Source organism: Epargyreus clarus, unplaced genomic scaffold (genome assembly GCF_041222505.1).
Source record: "Epargyreus clarus isolate Ecla_fem2 unplaced genomic scaffold, WU_Ecla_fem_2.2 ptg000014l, whole genome shotgun sequence".
Classification (NCBI taxonomy): domain Eukaryota; kingdom Metazoa; phylum Arthropoda; class Insecta; order Lepidoptera; family Hesperiidae; genus Epargyreus; species Epargyreus clarus.
Window position 1 is genome coordinate 9,396,275 of NW_027332222.1, and position 23,651 is coordinate 9,419,925.

General features: G+C 33.4%; 3 protein-coding genes across 3 annotated transcripts; 2 read left to right on the top strand and 1 right to left on the bottom strand.

Moving 5' to 3' along the window:
• The first annotated feature begins 380 nt into the window (after window positions 1–380).
• Window positions 381–6,702, top strand: LOC140747486 (uncharacterized). The gene is made up of 3 exons (XM_073079969.1): window positions 381–992; window positions 4,661–4,784; window positions 4,901–6,702. The coding sequence occupies exons 1-3, from the start codon at window positions 640–642 to the stop codon at window positions 5,552–5,554; spliced, it is 1,131 nt and encodes a 376-aa protein (XP_072936070.1). The 5' UTR covers window positions 381–639; the 3' UTR covers window positions 5,555–6,702.
• A 1,780-nt stretch (window positions 6,703–8,482) lies between these two features.
• LOC140747487 (transcription termination factor 5, mitochondrial) lies at window positions 8,483–13,473 on the bottom strand. Its single transcript, XM_073079970.1, has 8 exons — window positions 13,190–13,473; window positions 12,783–13,020; window positions 12,256–12,416; window positions 11,374–11,714; window positions 10,852–10,983; window positions 10,401–10,519; window positions 9,912–10,187; window positions 8,483–9,430 (listed from the first exon to the last, which is right to left on the bottom strand). Exons 1-8 carry the CDS (start codon window positions 13,308–13,310, stop codon window positions 9,175–9,177), a joined length of 1,644 nt encoding a protein of 547 aa, XP_072936071.1. The 5' UTR covers window positions 13,311–13,473; the 3' UTR covers window positions 8,483–9,174.
• Window positions 13,474–14,229: 756 nt separating this feature from the next.
• On the top strand, window positions 14,230–23,351 carry Cndp2 (Cytosolic non-specific dipeptidase 2). The gene is made up of 9 exons (XM_073079971.1): window positions 14,230–14,679; window positions 14,786–14,983; window positions 15,387–15,648; window positions 15,893–16,040; window positions 17,841–17,941; window positions 18,154–18,284; window positions 18,925–19,047; window positions 19,818–19,976; window positions 22,016–23,351. The coding sequence occupies exons 1-9, from the start codon at window positions 14,266–14,268 to the stop codon at window positions 22,064–22,066; spliced, it is 1,587 nt and encodes a 528-aa protein (XP_072936072.1). The 5' UTR covers window positions 14,230–14,265; the 3' UTR covers window positions 22,067–23,351.
• The last annotated feature ends 300 nt before the right edge of the window (window positions 23,352–23,651 follow it).

The following is a 23,651-nucleotide window of genomic DNA, read 5'->3' on the forward strand; positions in this document are numbered from 1 at the left end:
GTAATGATGTGGGCGTTCGCGCCCTACAATACCAGTGAAACAAACAAAATATCGGGTGATTTTGTGGGAATCCCGCATGGTGCTCGGTCGGCGGCGCGCAGCAGCCGCGGTGGTGCTACCCGCAGCATGCGAGCGACAATGCGAGGGGAACCGCTCGTGCCGGGGGAGTGGCACTCTCGCCACGCCATTGGCTCTCGCTCGCCTCGACATCACGGTCCTAAGCGCCCCGCTTACGCATTCCAATATCCCTCTTCTCATCACACACTACGAAATAAAATAGCATTTCCTATCGTGCATTCGTCGAGCTCGGACAGTGCACTCATTGGTGCGAGATCTCCGTTCAGCGCCGTATTATGGTAATATAAATTGACCAACCGTGGAGCAAATTCGGTTAGTTCGTTAAAGTTGATTAAAGCCATTTAACCGGGACGGACACGACGAAACGAACGGTGGTAGCGTCGATCACGGGGGCTCGATTAAATGAAGTTAAATTGTTTAATATCAGAGTCGATAAACATTCAGTGAGTCGGGTTCGCCGAGCCCGAGGTACGAAGTAGCGGCTTGGAGGCCGCCGCGACGGAGCCGAGCGAGGTCAGCGCGGAGGTAGCGGGCTCGCATCCGCCCGCCGCCGACGGCTACATGTACGTGTGCGGGGACAGCGCCAGCGGCGCCGGGACACGCTACGAATGCACCTTCGAACCAGGCGGCGGCATGGAACAACCGGCCTTTGAGGAGCATATGTTTGGCGAGTTTGGCAAGGACAGGCATGTGCAGGTGGTCGTAGGTGCTGGTGGAGAACTTCAATATAGAGACGACTTACCAGTTTTTGCGACGGCTGGAGACCCAAAACGGAAAGAGGAACCGATGCTGTTGCAGCCTGTGGAATCTACACCACCACAGCATGCCTCGCACCCACCTCCGCCAACAACAAGTACCAAGAAGAGCGAAAAGAAGAAGAACGACAATAATGGAATTAAGAAAAAGAAAACGAGGTAAGTTGTTATTTCATCATGAATTAAATCAGTTGGATTTTGTACTAAAAATATAAAGTCAGTGTTCGTTATTGGATTAAAAAGTTTTTTAAAAGTTGTTAAATGTAAGTTTAATATACTTTTATCGTAAAAATAAATCTTCGTAGTTGGTTTTTCTTTTAAGTATTTGTACTGAACAACATGATTAATAAAACACTCCAACTGTAGTATAAGCCATAGATAAAAAGTACCGACTACCTAAAAAGAAAACTGTACATTATAGTTGGTACTGAAAAAAGTTCAATCCTTCAAATTACACGAAATTACGGGGTAAGTTGTCTACGATATGCTACGTTTCTTCGTAACAGTGCTACGTGCTACGAAGAAGTTACGAATATTTCCTTTTTTATTCCCATTAAAATCATTTCATTTTGGGCGGATATTGACGGATATTGTGTATAGTATTTTATAGTATAAAATACTTAATAGAGTATCGTGCATTTTTTTTATTTGATTTTATTTTTATGAGCTACGAAGAAGTTATTTGGTATATTTTATAATGCAATTAAATTTTAGTCTTATATCATTTCAAATCATTTCAGTCAACAAAAGTTTATTGTTTATTTTTTGTTAAGTACCTACATGGGTATTTATCGGTTGGTCATTCATATTAATTTAGCCCAATTATTGCTAAGTATTTTGAATTTACAACTCAAGGCTATATGTACCTATTTATGTTTAGAGTATCTATATTAATCATACATTTATGTTTTTTTTACTATTATACATGATATTATTACCGTTCCTAATTTAAGTTTAGACCGAAAAATAATCTAAATAAAACACACACATAAATTACATATATTTGCGTCGGGTTAACTCGCTTTTGTTCTTAAATAATTTATAAGAGCAGTATTTAGTATTACTGAGGTTCGGTTTGAAGAATGTAGTCTATACTTGCGACAAGTATTTTGAAAGGATTTAGGAGTAGTACTCTTCTATAAGAGACCTCAAGATAGATGATCAATTGCAAATAAGATGGTATCTTATTTGCAATTGATTACAAATATCTAGGAGCGGCAGAGACGGCTTTTCATCAGATAGCTTTATGAACTCATTAGCTACTGAAATTCAGAAAATAAATTGAAACGTAGGTGAAACATTATATGGATACAAAATAAAAAATAGCCGTAAACTATGCAAGTTTGAAAGTATTTATTTAGGTGTATACTTTGGTACTACTTGTAAGTACTAAGGTACTTTAGGTTCTTGAAGCTTTATTCCATTTTTAAAAAGTATTTTTTTTTTATTTCCACCGTATTTACATTCTATATTGTCTCTCTTTTTCCATGTATAAATTGCCTTGGAATCAGCAAATCCTATTTTGAAGAGATATTCACGTAAAGAAAATTTAATAGTGACTGAATGGATTATTTTTAATCGTTGATTTTAAAACTATAACCTATTCTTATATATAGAATTGTACACGTGACCGACACAAAGGCTATATTTGCTATAGAACATTACTATGCAAATAATTTTCACCTATCTCTACCTGAAGGTGGTAGAACCTTTTGCGGTTCGACTCCGGCGGCACCACTGCCACACCTATCTCTGCCTTATTACAGCAGTGTTAAGTGCTGATGTGTGAAGGGTGTGGTAAGGGGGGCATACTTTTCTTAGGCGTTTCAGCTTAGAACTCAGGTAGGAATATCTAATACTATTTGAGGTTGATTCAAGATGTCCATGGGCGGCAGTAGCCGCTTACCAAGTGGACTGCATGCTCATCTGCTACTCCTATATTATATAAAAAAATGCATGCACAAATTCCACAGGTATAGAAGATGAAATATGGTTGATAAACACCCTTAACTTTATTTTGTATCGGCACGCACCCTCCCTTCGTGGTTTAAATTATTAGGTCACTTTGCACCCTATGATCAGTTGCATAACTAATACGATGATGAATCAAAAGCGATATACTTAGATAAACACCATATGGTGTGAAGCTACATAGGTACTTGGTGGTAAAGTAGTTATAGAATTATCGTAGTGAAAAGTTGTTTTTTATTGATACAATTTAAAATTTTATTGATGAATAAAAGCTCTCAAATTGAAATGATTTAATAATAATAACATTTATTTTTTACCTATTTCTACACATTGCTACAGTAGCTCAGGCAGGTACTTTCATTTGTAATAGCTACCTAGCGAAAGTAGCTCTAGATGTAGCTGTATTTGCTTAACAAATCTTGAATTACTTTACTTATAATTTACATGCCTTGGTCTGCATATTAATAGTATAAAATAAATCAATATCTCCGAACATAAAAAAATCTCTAAATCAAAATATCCAGTCCACCAATTCGTTGGAACAATGTAATGGAGTTTACTCCCAGACTCTATAATTTGTAAGAAGTAACACGTGCCCAGCGATGGGACATAAAATTATTACAACCAGCGTACTTAAAATAGCAGCAAGTAACATCACTTCAATGACATCGATAAGTTTCGTTCGACTTACAGCTAATTACACTTGACTAGCAACAAGTTAAAAAAATGTCTCTTTCATCATACCGTAGACTTCTTATAGAACAGATTAATTTTTTATATAGTCACTTGATGCAGGCGACTCCCCTTAACTTATGAATGGCGTGCTTCGAGGTTAATTACCCGTATGGCCGCGGGGAGTCAATTGCCTTATCGTCGCACCATCTAAGTTCAGACGGAAGGGATCTTATTACTTGATGACAATCGCGAGAAGAAAATTTTCATACATTTATATTTTATGCCCGTACTATATGGGATAGAGATAGATTTATTAAAGTGAAATAAAGAGTGCGCATAACAATGTGTACACACGTATGATATGTATCGTATCATTCTGATACTTTTTAACAATTTTGAGTTTTTGTTATAAAAAAATTAACTGCTATGTACGAATTCTTCATTCTAAAACCTGTCTCTCAACACGTAGAATAGATAGATAGAAAAGTTATCCTCATCTATAATTTCACTTGGATAATTTATTTACAAATGTTAGTTCAACAACACTATCATTTTAGCAAAAACAAAATCGAAGAAAGATTAATCCTTAATAATTTTAGTAGATATTATTTTAGTAGATACTATTATTTTCGATATCTTGTCTTGGTACTACCAAGACGCGCATTAGTACGAAGTATTTCTCAAGAGGCAAGAAATAAACATATTTAAATGATTGGGAACCAATAGCGATCGCGAAGCCAGGTATTGCATAACACTAGGAAAACAAAAGAGTTGTAAAACAATTAATAATGTGAGTCCCGCTACACCTTTTAACTGCTGTCAATTGGCAGGCAATTAGATGCCCACGCGCACTAGGGGTGAATTTTGTTTCACGCTCAATCAATTTCTGCGCGGCCCGCAGCCATATTGCACGCGTCAGATGGTGGATGCGCTGCCACACGCCGATAAGAGTAATGAATAAAATATTTTTGAATAATAAATGCTACTAAATTAGCCGAACGACATTTAGATCGGTTTTATTAGCTTTTGTTGACATAAACATTTAAATGGATTTGATAAATTTAAATACACATTTTATTTCTTTAAAGAAATGTTTTATTTGGTAGATACATCTATTTTTTTTTCTGTGTTCATAATTTTGTTATGAATATTTTACCAAAAATAATATTATTTGTCCACAGAACTACGTTCACTGCATACCAGTTGGAAGAATTGGAGCGGGCATTCGAAAGGGCACCTTATCCAGATGTGTTTGCGAGGGAGGAATTGGCTCTTAAACTCAATTTATCAGAATCACGCGTACAGGTAATTTGCTAACAGTTACTTAAATATTATGAAGAACTAATATCCTGATTTAGCAATTATTACTTGCTAGTTTATATATATATTCTGCATGTCTAATACGTATTTTACTTTCTTAGGTTTGGTTTCAAAACAGAAGAGCTAAATGGCGTAAGCGAGAACCTCCACGCAAAACTGGGTACATTGGATCCAGTTCACCAAGTTCTACCACACTAGGAGGTGGCTTTTCCGGAATCGGAGGCAATCTACCGGCTTTCCCTCAGAATGGGCTGCCCGCCCCGGCAGATTCTTGGTCCTATCAGCATTCTTACGAACTCTCTTCCCATCACCTGCTGTCATCAGGAAGCAGCGGTTACCCTGGCTTCAACACTCAACCTGCAGCATATTCCTACACTACGGTACTCAATGGTCATGATGGACAGATGTTCGCACCGAGACATTCGTATGAATTTGGGGAGGGTAGTCCGCCACCTCTGGGCGTTCGCGACTACCCCATGATCGCCGCGCATTCACCTCAATTAGAATCACATGGACACGATGATAAATTAGAGTACCGTAGCCATGAACACGAGGACAAATACACAGCGTGCGCGTTGCAAGAAGAGCCGCCCCGTTACGCCCCGCCTTCCGAGGAATACGACAAGTGCGCCATGGTAGCACACGAGAAGCACTACGAGATGGACCGCCACTCCGATCTGGCACCTCCCGTTGTCGTCAAGATGGAACCCAGCTCCGGGCAAGCGTACACATCACTGCCCCCTTTTTTGAATTGAAATACTCCTTTTCGAAATTATCCTAAACTTACGATTAATTTCGAAAAGGAGTATTCGAAAATTACGTGAACACAGTTTTAACATTTTCTTCAAGAAGTATGCTGGGCTTATCTTCTTGAAAATATTATTTAGCTCGTTACATATAAAGTTGTAACTGTACAAGTTTATTACAACGCGTGCCATTGTAATGGTTTAATTAGGAGAGTAATATATTTTGCATCTGGAGGCGCCTTCACTGTATAATGTTAATGTGACAAATATTGGCATATTTATACAGTGCAGGCGCCATCTATGAAAATCTTAACAGCTCCTCCTAATCTTAAATAAGTTATAGTTTGACTTTATGCTGGTGTGACATTCCTTTCTTAATGAAAATATAGCTATGCCCGCGCGATATACCTTCCTACTTCCACATCATCGTCAAGTTAAAATTGATATACCTCTGTCTATATTTTTAATTTTCTATAACATTACTTACTTACAGCTGACTTGCTCGAAATATTGTTTTTGTTATAGTCCAAGAAATATACTTAATGCAAGATAGATACAGTACATCCCACGAAAGATATATTCAATTGTTGTGAACTTTATCGTTCGGACCTTTATAATAGTACTCTACTACCAAAGTTTTAATAAAATAGGCTTAAAAACCATAAAGGGTTGTATTATGTAACTAAAAATGTTTTCCCAAAGATATTTTCATTAGTTAACATATTTATAAAATCCTATGTCGCTGGTTAATATAAATATTATTTTGGTAAGAGGTATAAATTAAATTCTTCACATAGAAATCTTAAACAATATCGTAAGCTGGTTCGGAACACCTTGTTGTATTTAAATTTAATATATAATAAGATTGTAAATAGATTGTGTAGTTCTTACTAATTGGAAAACTTATAAAGTATAAGGACATATAAAAGTAATAAAAAAATATGGTAGATAAATATTATAATATTTTGAGTTATAATAGTGTTTAAAGTTTAGAGATTTAAAAGTAGATTTTAGATAAGTATTCGCTTTTTACTATCATATACCTATTGACTTTTAGTAAGACTAAGAGTGAGAAGAAGAGAACTTTGAATGCATTGCATCGCCTCAAAATATACAGTCTATCCTATGAGTCTATCAGGTGCCTACTAGTAATTTCGCCCCCATAACTTTTTTTTTTTTTTAACGCGGAGTAATCCTCATGGATTCCCTTCCGCCCGGGCGAACGAAAGGAATATGTCGGACTCTTACCGACTAAAACTCCGCGGCGTTCCTCTGGACGCTCGACGCCGGGTCGCGAGAAGCGTTCGCCCCCATAACTGAATTATCGTCGCTTAAGTTCTAACACCGTGGATCTCAAAATTACCAACTTTTCAGGAGAACGAAAAAAACTTCTCATTTAGTTATTTTTTATTCTCGTGAACGTCACCTCTCAACATAATATGAAAGACTGACTTACGCGAAATTTTCACCGTGTATTTGGACGAGTCAACACACCTACGCTAGTGTTCTTTTTCTCGATTGATATGCGTATCTCGAAAAAGGCTATTTTTTGAGTTTCGCGGTGTTAAAACTTAAGTGACGTTATGACTTTTATTAATGGTTAGTGGATTTCATGGGCATATCAATCAGACGCTTTCCCTACCCATAAAACAAATCTGGGTTTATAATTTACTCGTAGATTTCACCCTAGCCTGGAATCGGATGAGAAGTAAGATTCAAATCTTTTGTTTATAATTATTTTACAAGCTATATTTTATATATATGGAGGTATATGACTTCTAAGCTCTTATGTAACGTTTATATACTCGCGAACATAATACACACGCCGCCGTAAGATTACAAACGCATATTATTATTATAATAAATCCTTTGATTTGTTCTAAAAATACTAAGATCCGTAGAGAACAGTTCGCGGCGAGTACCGAATACACCTGAATAGGTTATTTACATACTCGTATTCGCCTATTTGTCAGTGCGCGCCGAATATCTATGTTGCATTATAGATTATTATGATATAATTAGGTATGATAGGTTAAATCTTTAGATAGATATAATTTCGTGCATTCCTTGTGCCTTATTAATATTAAGAGTAATGTTACTTATTCGGTACTAAGTTTTTAGGGTAAATAAGTTTTTCGAATCCATTGTAAATATATATACATGGCATGTTATTTAAATATCTTGTAGTATTTAATTTTCAGGATTTCTTTTTTTCGTAATAGACTTATGAGTAGTTTGCCACTGAAACTATTTTATTTTCTTTAAAACAGTGTAAATATTTGAGTTCTTAGGAATTTTCTATAACAACAATTTTTTTATTTTATTTTTATTAATCTGGCTCGAAGGACCAACTAACATATAAGGATAATTTTAAAAGCAATTGTACATATAAAAAACGTGAATGCTATGTGCCAAATATTATATTTTTATAACCCTGAAGTGGGTATATTAATTACGTTGTTAGTTAAGTTTTATCTTATAATGAAAGAATGTTTCTTTTTGTTTAGTAAAAATATGATACAAAAGTTTGGACTTTGTTCGTTTCTCTCTCACATTATGAAAAACGAGCAGAAAGTATATGGTAAAGCCGCAATATCGGTTTAGTTTTTACTGAATTATGTTATATCTAAAAGTTTTTGTTTGCATATTTCAAGCTTGACTCTATTTTGAACGATAAATGTATATTTGCCAATTGTATTACATTACAAATACAGAAATATTGCTTAATAGCAGGGTACCTTGACATAGACTATATGTTCGATTTTTTACATTTTCTACTCTAAAACAATAATGTGAATATGACAAAATGCTTTATGTAATAAGAATATTTTTGAAAGCAATATAATTAAGTAGTGTAATATTAGAGTGGAGAGTTTATTTTAAACGTAGGTATATTGTATAAGTTCTATTGGGATAAAGCGAAAGAAAATAATATGATATGTGCTTACTCATGTATTTTATTTTCGTGACCTTATTAACACTTCCTGTATACATTTGGTACCAACATGACTTTTCACATAATGCTACGTATATAACTAACGAAGTAGACATTCTATACACATCAGATAATCTCAAAAATTTGTAGACTACGCGGTTACACAGAGCGACTTTTTGCAACGGTTTAGCAATACAATCACAAAAAGACCTATAAATTCACTATGATGCTTCTACCGATATTGCGCGTCAGTTGCAATGCTGACACGCGTTCATAAATCGCACTACTTTAGCGCTAAAAAAAGTTGCCATGATAACCGAGCTCTCTTACAAATCTTTACGCTAGACATAATTATGTACAATATGTACATAGATACATTATTGCAGATGTGCTTTGTATAATATAGCTGACCTGGCAAACTTTGTATTTCATATAAAATACAGCCTATGTTACTCGTAGATAATGTAGCTTTCGAATGGTGAAAGAATTTTTAAAATCGGTCCAGTAGTTTTTGAGCCTATTCATTACAACCAAACAAACAAACAAAGTTTTCCTCTTTATAATATTAGTGTAGATTTCATTGCAAGTGAAACTGCTAAGCATAAACAGTATAATCAGCTTTATAAAGTTAAAAAATATATTTAAATAAAATTACCGATTACTGGTATATTTAGTTACTTTTATTATATTTAAATCAAACAATTTGTTGAATTGGTAGGTTAAAATCCTCAGACTCCGTTTTATTTGCCTTATTCCATACTCCATCTCCAGTGAAGTGATGTTTCTTCTCCATTTCATACAAAACCAGACTCAGCACTTGATGATCAGTGAGCAAGTCATAATTCAACATATTGTATACAGGATCTAGCTGAATATTACAGACATCGTCATATCTTCTATACTTGTCTCGTTTTTTCAATAACAATTCGATATACTGCTTTATTTCAGCCCTGCAAAAATTAAAAAAAAAACAATTAACAAGTATATTAAGGATCTATCAAAGCAACTAACTGGCCTAGTTAAAACTATTTGTGGGTTTTATTTTATTATTTATGAAGTTGCAAACGAGCTTGCAGTACACCTGATGGTAAGTGCTATACGCTTATAAACATCTGTAATCAACCCTAGATAATATCAGGGTCCTAACTGAGGTCGGCCACAGATGCGTTTATACAACTGATGACTAAATTAAAACGCATTAGAGAAGTATGTTTCTTAGTGATGCGTAGCATTCTAATTTAGTTTTCCAAGAAAACAACGTTGCTGTGGACGATCTTAGGTAGTATGTACTTTAATAAAAAAAGAGCTTCATTTACTCCAGAAATAGATGTCATAGTAGTGAAATGATTTTACCTCCGCCTATATCTTTTTTACACATTTTATATGTCAGTAGCATGTACATGATATGAAGCCACAGCAAAAAATACTTACACTGGATACAACAAGAGGAGACAGTTATGATATATAACATTATCATCAAAGAATTGCTTAAGATATTGAATATTTTCGTCAATAGCATTCAGTGCAGTATGGAGCCAATATTTGTGCTTTCTTAGTTTCGGCAAAATCAGTTCAGTCAGTTCTGATTGACTAAGTTTGGTGTTGCCATTTCTGTCATATGTTTTAATTTTATCCGCGTCAAGGGAAGAACTTATTAGTACAGCAATGTCACGCCCACAGGCTTTGTTTCCAAAACTATTTATATACCTGAAATAAACATTATATGTAATATATAAAACAGGATCAAAACCTTCATTTAATGTATGAAACAGCTTTAAAGACTATTATTATATTTTTTTAATAATTAATCATTTTACACAAGATTAAAAAATGTATAAGTAGCCAATTTATGTAAAATTCTAAAGTGCCCAAATCGAGGTAAATTTTTATGTGATTTCACACACAAAAAAATGTACTCACGAATTAAATATTTGGTTAGAACCCACTAAATGGTTCAAACTATAACACTGCTTCTTGGCCTCTTGTATTTTCTCCAAACGATTCAAAACTTTGACCTTATGCACCACTAATGATAACACCTAAAATGTTGTAAAAGTAAACGCACATTAATATCATAGGCAACAATTCATAGTAGATAAAGAGTTAGTTCTTTGACGTTTAGTCCTTTATTAAAGTGTATCTATAAATTATTATTACTTGTGACATAAGTAGCCTACTATGTGCACGGCGTTTAGCACCCTCGCTGCGCTCGGGCGCTAATTTCACGCCGTGCAAAAATAGGCTACTTTGGCCACGCGTATCGTAATGTACTATTTTAATATTTCACAATATATTGTGCCTACTTTTCATTATTTGTATATGTAGATTATATTTTTATTAGAACTGTTAGTTAAGAATTTTTATTTCTTACCCTAGGATTAGAAAAAAGAACTCTGTATTCCTTTAGTGTAGAGAGATGTTGCAGTCGCTCCCGTACACTTTCTGGCGCCATGCAGTAAACCCTCATACAATGTCTTTGAGCCTCATTCTTTATATTAAAATCCTGTAATAAATTGTTGAATCATCATCAAAGAATATTCACCTGAATCAAAGTTCTAACGCGACGGTTTGGGGGCGACAAAATCTGACTTTTCGTAACATTACATGTGTATTTTATTTACTATATCTGTGATATTAAATTTTCGCTTCCGGGCGGCATATTTCAGGGGTGGCAGAATTTATATAGGACAACTTATTCTTTTTTGCTGACATATTGCAGAGACTAATCTGTCGACCGTTTTTGGCGACTATACGTAAGGCCGGCGAAAGTAACTTCCGCCTTCGGCGGCGCGAAAACATACTACGCCACTAACCTGAAATTGTCTCAGTAATGTTGACACAAATAACAAATAGACTACCAAAAAATAAATTATTTAATATACAAAGAACTCACCTCTAAAATTTGTTTTATCTCTAACAGTGAATTATAATTATTCTTCAAAATAGCTGGTTCTATTCTTATAGCTTCTCTTATATCTATCCCTGCTAATGATTCAACCTTTTCTAAAATAAGTTTAGTATTGACAGGATCTGATGCTATTATGAAACCATTCCTTCTTATGCAAGGTACATCGAATTTGATCTCATTTTGTGCTAAATTCAATGCTTCCTTAATATCACACATTGGTCTGTGTTTCAGGGGTAAGTAATTTCTGCAGTATTTCTTGAACTCATCTGTTGTGACAGATAATCTCCAGTTTAGGTATTGCTCCAGTACATACACACGGATGGTCACTAGAATAGAATAAATCAAGTATTTTAATAAGTTATAAAAGTAGAAGAAATGTGATTAAAAAAAACTACGATAATATTATAGTGTTTTTCCCTAGACTCTTCTCTGTAAAGAATAATGTAGTTAACAGTGTTTAAAATTTTCACAGGTTATACATGAAAATGATATTTATTTCATGAATTCTTATAAGAGTCTAGGCCCTTTAAAATTATTGTAGACATGAACCTTACATATTTTCCTTACATAAGCAATTTTTTCTAGTTTAAATTTATTAATCGACATATCAATACCTTAATTCGCAAATCAACCAGCTCCACTTTTTGTCAAAATGATCAAATTTTTTTTTATTTTATTTATTTTGATAGTAAATCGCGTTGAATGAAATCAAAATAAATAAAAAAAACATTTTGACAAAAAGTGGAGTTGGCTGATTGGTGAATTAAGGTATCGATATATAAGCTTGAAATATTACTTTTCAAAATAAAATGGGCACTTTTTATATATCTTATTTGTATACTTATCATATGACTATTTCTTACTTACAAATTGATGTGCTGGAATCTGGAAAGGGTTGATATTTCTTTTCTTTCTCTGGCCATTCCGGAAAGCAGTCATGCAGAACATTGTCTAGCTTCAGGTTAGAGTCTATTAGACCCTCTTTCTTTAACTGGCTTATGGTCCGAGCTCTCACAAGTGTGTGATATCTAATATGGAGATAAATATTTTAGCACATCAAAACTTAACTACATTATTGTACTTTATGATTTTATCACTAAAAATAATTAAAAAATATTATGGACTATCCTTTAGTCAACAAAACTTAGAACACCTATCTGTAGTTTGTTATTAAAGTAAAATGTTAATAATGTAAGCAATAATTATAGTCCTTTTAGATCTACTTGTATTTGTCACACTTGGAAAATGATAAAAAAATAGTAATTTTCTTGTACAATGTGTATGAATATTTAATAGAAAATTATAATTATCATTTTGTCTCACACCATGCATTTCATGTCTGTAGATATAAAAAGTGCTTTGTATTGGAATCAACTTGAGAAAGTAGACAATACCTAATAATATGTGTGGGAGCAATAGTCAAGAAGCCACATTCTTTCAGTATTTCTCCATAGTTATCCATAGATATGGGATTCATGGAGAACAGGTGTGGGTTTTCACATGCTTCCAGCGGTGTAATCCCGAACTTCTGCAGTATCTGTAAGGTGCTCTGCAGCTGCTCTCGACTCACTGTATCCAGATTTGGATGTTTCTTTTTTAATTTTGGAAGTGAGCTTTTAGGTATTGTTTTCCCTGGAATAATAAAAAAAGTATTTTGAAAATGATATACAGGTTTTTATTATTTTTATTTCCAGCATTTATAGCAACTATAAAAATAAATTTCTAGTATTATGATAATGTAGTTATTTTATATAGTTTTCATGCAGTTTTGTAATATTAAGTATAAAAATACTCAACGTACCGGTAATTCGATGATAAAGGTCGAAAAATGGTATTTCATGAAGTCTTCGGATGGCACAGTAATTCAAACACGGAAGACAGTGCTTGAAAAGTAAAGGAAATGATCGTCGATTAATTCTCATTTTGTTTACATGTGCATTTGCAGAGTACCGATAATTAAATTCTTATTCACATAAAACACACCATAACAATTTACATAAATATAAATACATAAATGCAATAACAAAACATTGTTTAAATAACCTATTATTAATGCAATTAATGACAGACCAGTGATAGTGACATTAGTGACAATGACAGCGACGTATTTTGGTTTTTTAATTTTTATGGCGTTGGTTTTTTCTTGTAACCTGACAATATAATGTGCTACTATAACGTTATATTTATAAAATAACCATTTTTATATGTCCAGATAATCATCTGTATCTTTTGGTATTATTGTGAATATAAATAAACTTATAAGATGAACTCTAAATTAATACCTATTTTTACAAACTATATTAACTTTACTCTGACACGGATGAATGCAGATACTAAATGTGCTAACTACGCTAGTGATGTGCATAAAACATGCACATTCAGGTAGTTTTTGTCTTCATAATAGATTTTTCTTTTAATAAATTTATATCGAGGAAATTCAGAGGAGGAATTATAAATGACACAACTGTACTAATATGCCATATTTTAATTGGTTAATTTGTATAATGATATGAAATAAAATAATACCTACAATAAATAATATATTCCACAAGTGAGATGTATATCAAACAAAAATTACGTACACATTATACGTCGCTCATCTTGCTCTGATTAAAAAATTAAATTTAAGAAATGTATTATGTCCCTTATGTGAGCCACAAATATGTGCAATAGTACATAAAATAGTCCTGACTTTATTTATAGTGTATTTTACATTTAATAAAAATGATATATTTTATTCACATTATTTCACAAGTGCAGTATTGTCAATGTCATAGAAAGATGATATAACGTATATCGAATAACTAACGTGACCAAGTTGCTGGAGTTGTAGTTACATCACTAGCATTATAGCAAAGTTTTTGTGATTGAATTGAAATGTCGTTCATTTCCACAGCATTGCGATTACGTGCTTGTCGTGACTTACAATTTAAATTGCCGGCTATAAATTCTTTATTAATAGTTGACAACAGTCAACGCTTTAACAACCGCCCGTATTCATTAACACATAAAGAAGCACCTGAGAAGATGGCAGAAACTATATTTACAAAAATATTTGCGCACGTAGATAAAAATAAGGCATCGTATAAGAATTTGCTGAAGGAAGCTGTTGCAATTCCGTCTATATCGTGTGATGTTAAACACCGCGATGACTGCGTTCGTATGGTGTTTTGGATGCAGGAGAAATTAAAAGAAGTTGGCGCTAAGACCGAACTCCGAGAAATTGGCAACCAAACGATTGATGGCAAAGAAGTTAAATTGCCGCCAGTGTTAGTTGGTATTCTAGGAAATGTACGATAATTTAAAAGTTAATTCTGTCATGATATTTTTAAATCTGAGATTTCAAATCAAATGCGTGATACTGCCAATATGTGAAAAAATATTTGATTTATTTTAGGATCCAAAAAAAAATACTATTTGCATTTACGGGCACTTAGATGTCCAGCCTGCGTTGAAGTCTGATGGGTGGGCGACAGATCCCTTTGAGCTGGTAGAGCGTGATGACAAGCTGTACGGCCGAGGCTCCACTGATGACAAGGGCCCGGTGCTGGGCTGGCTCCACGCTATTAATGCTTACAAGGCTGTTGGTGAAGAGGTAGGTTTCTTTTACAAATCTCAGGTCACATCTCAAAATAATAAAAACCTATGACTTAAATATGTCTCATAGCTACCACAGTCATATGAAAGAAAAATTCTATTTCTGGCATATCATTGTTGTATTATAGTTTTGTTGTGTGTAGACTGCAGGTACATAAAATATTCCAAAGATAAATAGAAATATTGCAAAATCAATGAACCCATAATTTACACATCATATTAGAAATCTAACCACTTTGTGGCTAACCACATCTTCGGGGACTTCCCCAACAAAAATTACGAGAATTAGGGTCCAGTTATAAAACTTCGATTTTTATTACTGTTTGTAATGGCCTTTCTTTAGAAAGAATTTTGTGAAGAATCTACTTTATAAGAAATATTTGATTTTTTTCTTTTATTAGCTGCCAGTGAATCTTAAGTTCATATTTGAATGCATGGAAGAATCTGGATCTGAGGGTCTGGATGCTTTGCTCATCGAGCAATTAAAGCCTGAAGGGTTCTTTGACTCTGTGGACTATGTGTGCATATCGGACAACTACTGGCTGGGGACCACCAAGCCTTGCATCACATATGGCCTTCGTGGTATTAGCTACTACTTCTTGGAAGTGGAATGTGCCAAGATGGATCTGCACAGTGGTGTGTATGGCGGCACTGTTCATGAAGGTAAGATACATTTTTTTATTAAATTCCTGCCTGAAGGTAGATACAGATGCACCACTACCCAGAGGACTAAGGTGCAGAAAAGTATGTCTTTCAAACCACACACTTTAAACCAGAACACAGTGCCACCAGAGTCGAACCACAAAAGTTCTACCACCTTCACTTTATTGTATAAATTTTAAAATAAATCTAGATATTACAGCATGCAACAGCATAGTATATTAGCTATATAAATGTGTTTTTTCAGCCATGTCGGACTTAATCTACCTGATGAACCAACTTGTGGATAAGGATGGCAAGATCCTTATCACTGATATCTACAAATCAGTAGCTCCGTTGACAGAAAATGAGAAACAACTTTACAACACCATAGACTTTGATCCAGAGGCATACAGGTAATATATGAATAGTTCACTGATATTCTTTGTCTATGTACAGGTAATGTATTATTTTTCTAATTTCAATGGACCGTAAATTATTGTTTGGCAGCAGTCATAATGAATCACCAACATGCATGCATTATATTCATTTAATTTATTTATATGACTATTTACATAAATTTTTGAGCAAACTATAACTATAAAGTCACCATCTCATTATTACATTGTTATTCATTTAATTATTTATTATAAGTACAGGCTTATAGTTATAAAAGTAAGGGTTATAATACTTTAATATACAAATTATCTAATTCCAGTTGTGCTTAAAGTTACAGTTTTAGCTGAAATAAATTATTAGGGAATTTCCTGTTCCTCTGGGAATTTCCAGCCTAATACTTTCAGCTACTATAAAATGCAATACTCTAGTATATACAAACATATCTCATACATATAAAAATATTCCATAATGTTTATAGTGTTCTTTATTAATATGACCCTAGGCAATGAGCAATGACAAAACAATGTTTCGATAAAACAGATGCTCACTAGATGTTGCATTGTGAGTAATTTGCTTTTTGAACTCTAATATAACCCACTATCAGTATTGTTTGGTATTGTTTCTGTTTGAGTCATATCCAATGTGCCTATATGTTCTGTTTCTCTGTTATTAATGATAAGGAATGAAACATGTATAGCGAAAGCCTTTTATGTACACTATATCAGTTGACCCACAATCATAAAATGTAACATGTTTGAGTACATGTATTGTTATACTGTTGGTACTCATTGATTGTATAGAACTCGATAGTTAGAGCTGCAGTTTACATTTCCTTTGTAATTTGACTCAAATAGGCAACAGTAATAAAACAGGCAGCGAGTTTTTTAGAGTTCATTAGTACATGTTAGGAATGTATGTGTATGAGAATTTAAAATATAATTTAAACTACTTAGCATCAAAGAATAATTTCAAGAATATTTTATATATGGATATCGATATATTGTGATATCAATATATCTTGAATGTTTATCTGCAATTATGTAACAAATTTAGCTAGAAATTTTCAATCATGTATTAAATTTGATAGTATTATATGATTATAATGGTTACAGTAGTACATAATAATATTACTTATATACTTTATGGACTAATGAAATATTTAAATTTTAATGTGTTAAATCAGATTTGAAGTATGAGTCTGTCATGGTCTTTTTCGATAACATGTGTAAAGTTCATTGATATATAATTTTACCTCAATTGCATTACATATCTATCGAAAGTTGTCTATTATCAGTAAGCCATGTTTAATTATCATAAGTGTTGTATATCTTTCAGATAACAATGGCCTAATCTTGATAGTGGCTGTAATGTCTTAAGTTTTGTTACCAATGGCGTTTGTTTGATGTTTACAAATTATCTCGAAAAAGAACAGTTTTTACTATTTTTTATTATATTCAATAATTGACATAAAATATAATGTATGAATTATGTGTTCATGGGTTTTTTTATATTTTTATTTATCTTTGTAATGTCTCATGTGCGTACACATAACAAAATTAAAATACAACAATCATGTGGAAGAAACAGAATTTTACTTTTATTTGACAGTGGGAGCTACGAGAATATGAATATTAAAGGCCTAGGTTATTATTTTTTTGAGATGAGTACAGAACATTATGGAAAAATTTAGGTTAAAGATGGTGATGATTGCTTATTTCTTATGAATATTAAGCAGTTAAGACTTGGTAAAAATGTTAGATCAATCCTGTTTTAATATATAATTTTACCCATAGTGTTAAAGTGAGTTTTTGTTGCAGAGACACTATAAAAGCCTACAAGCTGCCTCATAATGGAGTCAAGGAGCAGCTTCTGATGCACCGCTGGAGGTATCCCAGTCTATCACTGCACGGAATTGAAGGTCATATAACTAGTAATACTAGTATTCATGTTATTATGCCATCAGTGAATTAATTTGTTATTATTAATCAACTTTATAGATAATCTCTGTTGTAATATATCTCTGATAATTAAGAAATAATCAACTTCATTACTATTATCCTTGTTATAATCCGTCTGATTTAGATTTGGAAATTGTTGCTATAATGATTAATTATATATTGATAATTTTAGGAGCCGCATTCCAGCCTGGAGCAAAGACTGTGATTCCAGGGAAAGTTATTGGAAAGTTCTCCATTAGGATTGTGCCTGATCAAGAACCTGAAGAAGTTGAAAAGCTGGTGTTCGACTATGTACACAAGAAGGTTTGTAATTGTGTCACTAAAGTGTGTTTATAATTTGCATCAATATCAACAAGCTGAAGTTGTTTGAGATCAAGGTTGTGTTTGCATATGCATTATGTATGATTTTGTTACTATCTCGTGTGATCATATTAAATAATGTGCTTTTAATTTTTTTATTGATTACATGTTATTGTGTCTACTTTACCTTTTATATAGGAATTTAGTAGCGCATTTTACACGACAGACATAGCTTCAGTAGCATAGTTCAGTAGTGTAAATTGCATTTTTTTTGTAGTTAACAGTAACTTATTATTATTAGTAACATCAGAGGAGTTCTTTATGCATCGCAGGCTGTGGAAAAAGCTCTTTTTCCATTTTTTTCTGAAGAACCCATATTAATTATGTACCAGGAATAAGTCATAAGGAAGTTAAGATAAGGTTGTGGTGGTAAAATATTGTGGTTGTTTCATATAATTATGGTCTTTCTTTTTTTTTTTAATTGTCAAACATTTTAATTAATGTTTAGTCATGTTTTAGTGTGTGGTTGCTTCCATCATGTAGTTTACACCTATAATTGAGGTGACACTTCGATTTAAGTTCACTGTGTTGGTGTAACCCAATAATAAACAAATAAATATAAAGTTTCATTGTTTGTGGGCAGTGGGCTGAGCGCGGCTCGCCGAACCAGATGCGCATCACGGCGCAGAGCGGGCGCGCCTGGACCGCCAACCCCGACCACCCGCACTACCAGGCCGCCGCGCGCGCCACCAAGCTCATCTACCAGGCAAGAACCACACTATTACACTCTTAACACACTAAGAAATATACCAACTTGGCCCAGATCGGTAATCTTAAGTCATTGCTTAACCACTTTTCTTTTGTAGTTATTATACTCTTTACTTCATAACATATATGAAGTGAAGAGTACAAAATAGTACAAACATGAACAAGATTACTAACAGTGAATAAATGTAAAAAATTTCGTCATTCCTAAGTTAAACATTGTACAACCAATAAAGTATGGCATGTGGTATCTACGCTAGAATAGACCTGTGTTGTGGTCACCAGTACATCATCCTCTAAACAATCAACATATTATACTTAAGTGAGTATAAAAGCATACACAATACTATTTATTGGTATGTTGTTATGTTTAGATAAATAATAAACTACTTGTGCTACTCTTAAAAGTTATTGCGCGAAAGATAAATAGGGTTTACACACTTTTACAACACACAATTAGTTACATTGCAACACAACATAATCTATTTCTGTTATTTTCTTAGCTATACATAACATGATAAGTATAATTTGAATACAAATTAAAATTTAACGTATAAATTAAAAATGTCTGATAGTCTACATTACAACTTAATTTTAGAAAATACTAAACGAATTTCATGGAGCACTCGTTCGAAGGTTTTCTTTACAAATGAAATAATTTTCTAATTAGTACAGGTAGGGACATATGACCTTGCGTACATTTGTAAACCCTTGCTGATATTCTTCCATCGCTCGTAAGACAACATAAGATTGTAAATGGTGACGTTCCAGACTGACCCGGACATGTCGCGCGAGGGCGGCTCCATCCCGGTGACGATCACGCTGCAGGAGGCGAGCGGCCGCAACGTGCTGCTGCTGCCCATGGGCGCCGGCGACGACATGGCGCACTCGCAGAACGAGAAGCTCAACGTGCGCAACTACATCGAGGGCGTGAGTCACTTACCTTCATATTTCTGTCTATTATTTAACAATAGTGTTAAGCGCTGCTGTGTTCTGGTTTGAAGGGTGTGGTAAGGGAGACATACTTTTCCGAGGCGTTCCAGCTTAGTCCTCAGGAGTAGCGGCGCATCTGTGGCTGACCTCAGGTAGGAATATCTAATCCTATCTGGGGTTGATTACAAATGTCCATGGGCGGCAGTAGCCACTTACCATCAAATGGACTGCATGCTCGTCTGCTACTCCTAAATTATAAAATATATATATATATATATATATATATATATATATATATATATATATATATATATATATATATATATACAGGGTGAATTTTTTAAACGGGCCTTCAGGGCCAAATCCGAAACTATAAGGATTAGCGAAAAATGCTGAAAGGAGTTACGAGGCCGATTTTGATAAAAACTAAAACTGCATCATTAGTTTTTTTAAATATTTTTTTCCTTAGCCGGGAATCGAACGAGTTCATTTTGAAAAAAATGACACCTCTATATTATTCCACTATCTGATAGTGTCGCTTATAAGGATCAAATTCTGGGAAGTAATGTTATGTGACAAATCAAAGGAAAAGGAAAATTTTGAAGAAAATACGTATTTTTCCATACATTGGCATACTAATCCTTAAGGATTATACATAACAAATGATTTATGTATAATTCTTTAGAAACAGACATAAGTCATACCATTGAAGAATTTGTTGGTTAATCAACTAATTATTCGATGATATGACTATGACATACGGTTTAGTATGAGAAAGTAATAGTTTGGCAAATAAGTTACCGCCGTTTTTAGGATTTATTTTTTAATGAAAATAGATAACTTATTAAATAGTAAATTCTTATTGTTTGTTGCTTACAACTTCGTTTCAACGTTAAATATGATTTTCTATATTTCTTTTTTTAGTAATCACTCGGATTTGAGTCTAAAAAGTAATTTTCGCAAATTGTCAACTTTACATCTGTATTAAACGAAACTCCGCTCATAGCAAGTAAATCTATTTTATAAGTCCTAAAAATAACCTTAGCTAAGTCGGACATAAAAATATAAATTATTGGGAAACAAAACGTCCATTTCGAATGATTAGAAACATTGAGCCAAAAAAATGTTAATACACGAAATGTTCAAATTAATGAATGGCGGGAACTTAACTGCCAAATTAATATGAAAAAATATGTATTTTCTTAAAATTGAGGCTTTTCCTTTAGTTTGTCATTTATCATTACTTTCCAGATTTTGATCCTTATAAGCAACACTATCAGATAGTGGAATAATATAGAGGGTGCATTTTTTTTCAAAATGAACTCGTTCGATTCCCGGTTAGGGAAAAAGTTATTTTAAAAAAGTAATGATGCAGTTTTAGTTTTTATCAAAATCGGCCTCGTAACTCCTTTCAGCATTTTTCGCTAATCCTTATAGTTTCCGATTTGGCCCTGAAGGCCCGTTTTAAAAATTCACCCTGTGTATATATATATATATATATATATATATATATATTTGCTTATTAACAGTAGTGTTAAGCTGCTGCTTCTGTCACCACCGCCACACATATTTCTGACTATTACAACAGTAGTATTGTAGTAGACAACAGTAACACCGCTATGTTCTGGTTTGAAGGGTGTGGTAAGGGAAACATACTTTTCAGAAGCATTCCAGCTTAGTCCTCAGAGATAGCGGCGCGTCTGTGGTCGTTATGAGAGGGAAACATTAGTAGTGAAACAATATGTTACGAAAATAATATTTATTAAGTCTGTTGGTTGCAAAGTATGTTACAACTTTCATACAGAAACAGACGTGGCGGGGGTGCCCCTGCATTCGAACAAGACGAGGTGGAATGCATAACATCTGTATATGACAAGTTTTTAATCTATCTAAAAGACTATTCAACATGCACTCACTATCTTCTAAGTTTTATATTTGTTTATATTCATGAAATGTTTTATTTGTAAAAATTGCATTTGATAATATTGTGATGATTGTGTAAATTGATGATTAAACTTGATAATTTTGTCTTACAGGTTAAGCTGTTTGCTGCATACTTGTACGAGGTCGGCAAATTGCCCAAGTAAAGCAGGAAAATTTTCATCAAACAGGGAATTTTGATATAAATATTCGTCTACATTTCAAACGATAAAATAATACATTGTCTGTTGTGTCATAAATTACGACTATCTTATCGATGTGAAGTTTAAAATAGTCACAGCGGCACAAGTCATTCGATTCGAAACATTTTGCGTAACAATATAGAGAATACATTGCAATAATTTTATTAGGAACATTGCTATAAAGGTAATTTCCAATAATAAAAAGTCTACAATAATAACTATGCACGGCCCGAGTAATAATAAGCATAGATCGCGTCCATACGCTCAATAGCTTGATACGAATTGTAGGTACATGTGCTATAAGTTCAAATTTTCAACATCACGATATTACTAATTCCAATACTATTAAAACACCGAAAATAATTAATTAATATCACTTCAATTTTACTTATGAGTATGATGTTATAGTCCGCGTAAAACTGCTAGTCCGCTCTGAATATAGAAATGAATCGCGTCGCCATAGCAAATTCAGAGCGGACTAGCAGTTTGGCGCGGATTATATCCTGTATTTACGCATAGTGATGTTGTTCTGTATTATTACGTGTGCCTACAGTTCGTAATTAGGTGGGCTCGTTCTATACTTTATTATAACTCTTGAGGACAGACCTAAAAATGTGTAAACGTTTATTATACAATATACAGGTAGTGCTGCTCTAAACACTAAGGCGAAGAATAACAACATTCCTTCAAGTACAATGTAAAACCTGTTTCCTAAATGATGCATAATTTTTTGTTTGTATTTTGGTGCCTTATATCTAGTATAAACGAATCCTATTTACATTTATATTTATGATTTCATTATACATTTTTATAGGAGTTATTGGCATTTATTTTTTGTCAATAAAATACTGTAAGGCTTAGTTATATAATTGCATAATAAGGCCAAAAAAGATAGAGTTATATATGAACTATGACTTTTTTATACTCTGTGCCTGTGTAAGTAACTAAGCGTAAAAGAGTTCTTGAATGTTCGAAATGTGAAGAGTTGAAGTGTGAAATGTGAAATTGAAATATTTGCACTAGTTAACTGCACACAGTAATAGTACTACTAGATAAAAACTTGTTTGTAATTATGTTTGCATTGAATGTAGTTGGCATGATTTGTTCAATATTCTTTTATCTATCTTTTTTGGACCTCTCTTTAAAGGCATGTTTTTTTTTAAATGTAATGATGGCATAATTTTTTTCATGGTATATTTAATTTACAATTTGTATTATCTTTACTTCAATAAAATGTTTGTATAAAAGACGATTTATTTTCATTTCATAATACAATGGATAAGTGGGATTATATAGGCACAGTAATGAGATGGCTAAAAAATCTGCTTACCTTTCGCAAAAAATCGATTTCAATCGAATTAAAATTGCAAAAAACTCCTCTTTTAATATGTAATATAGAAGTAGAGTAATATAGAGCTCTACCAGATGTTATGTATTGCCGATCATGGACATCTGCAATCAAATGCCTCGGAAAAGTATGTCTCCTTTACCACACCTTTTATACCAAAACACAACAGCTCTTAACACTGCTGTTCATAGGCAGCAATAG

Bases quoted from the DNA above. Each gene is read 5' to 3' on its own strand.
- LOC140747486 (XM_073079969.1), top strand. From the start codon at position 640: ATGTACGTGTGCGGGGACAGCGCCAGCGGCGCCGGGACACGCTACGAA. The intron at 993-4,660 runs GTAAGTTGTTAT...ATTTGTCCACAG, and splicing joins ATTAAGAAAAAGAAAACGAG to AACTACGTTCACTGCATACC. The intron at 4,785-4,900 runs GTAATTTGCTAA...TTACTTTCTTAG, and splicing joins TATCAGAATCACGCGTACAG to GTTTGGTTTCAAAACAGAAG.
- LOC140747487 (XM_073079970.1), bottom strand. From the start codon at position 13,310: ATGAGAATTAATCGACGATCATTTCCTTTACTTTTCAAGCACTGTCTT. The intron at 13,021-13,189 runs GTACGTTGAGTA...TTATTATTCCAG, and splicing joins CCTTTATCATCGAATTACCG to GGAAAACAATACCTAAAAGC. The intron at 10,188-10,400 runs GTGAGTACATTT...TGTTTATTTCAG, and splicing joins TCTAACCAAATATTTAATTC to GTATATAAATAGTTTTGGAA.
- Cndp2 (XM_073079971.1), top strand. From the start codon at position 14,266: ATGTCGTTCATTTCCACAGCATTGCGATTACGTGCTTGTCGTGACTTA. The intron at 14,680-14,785 runs GTACGATAATTT...GATTTATTTTAG, and splicing joins TAGTTGGTATTCTAGGAAAT to GATCCAAAAAAAAATACTAT. The intron at 16,041-17,840 runs GTAATATATGAA...TTTTTGTTGCAG, and splicing joins TTTGATCCAGAGGCATACAG to AGACACTATAAAAGCCTACA.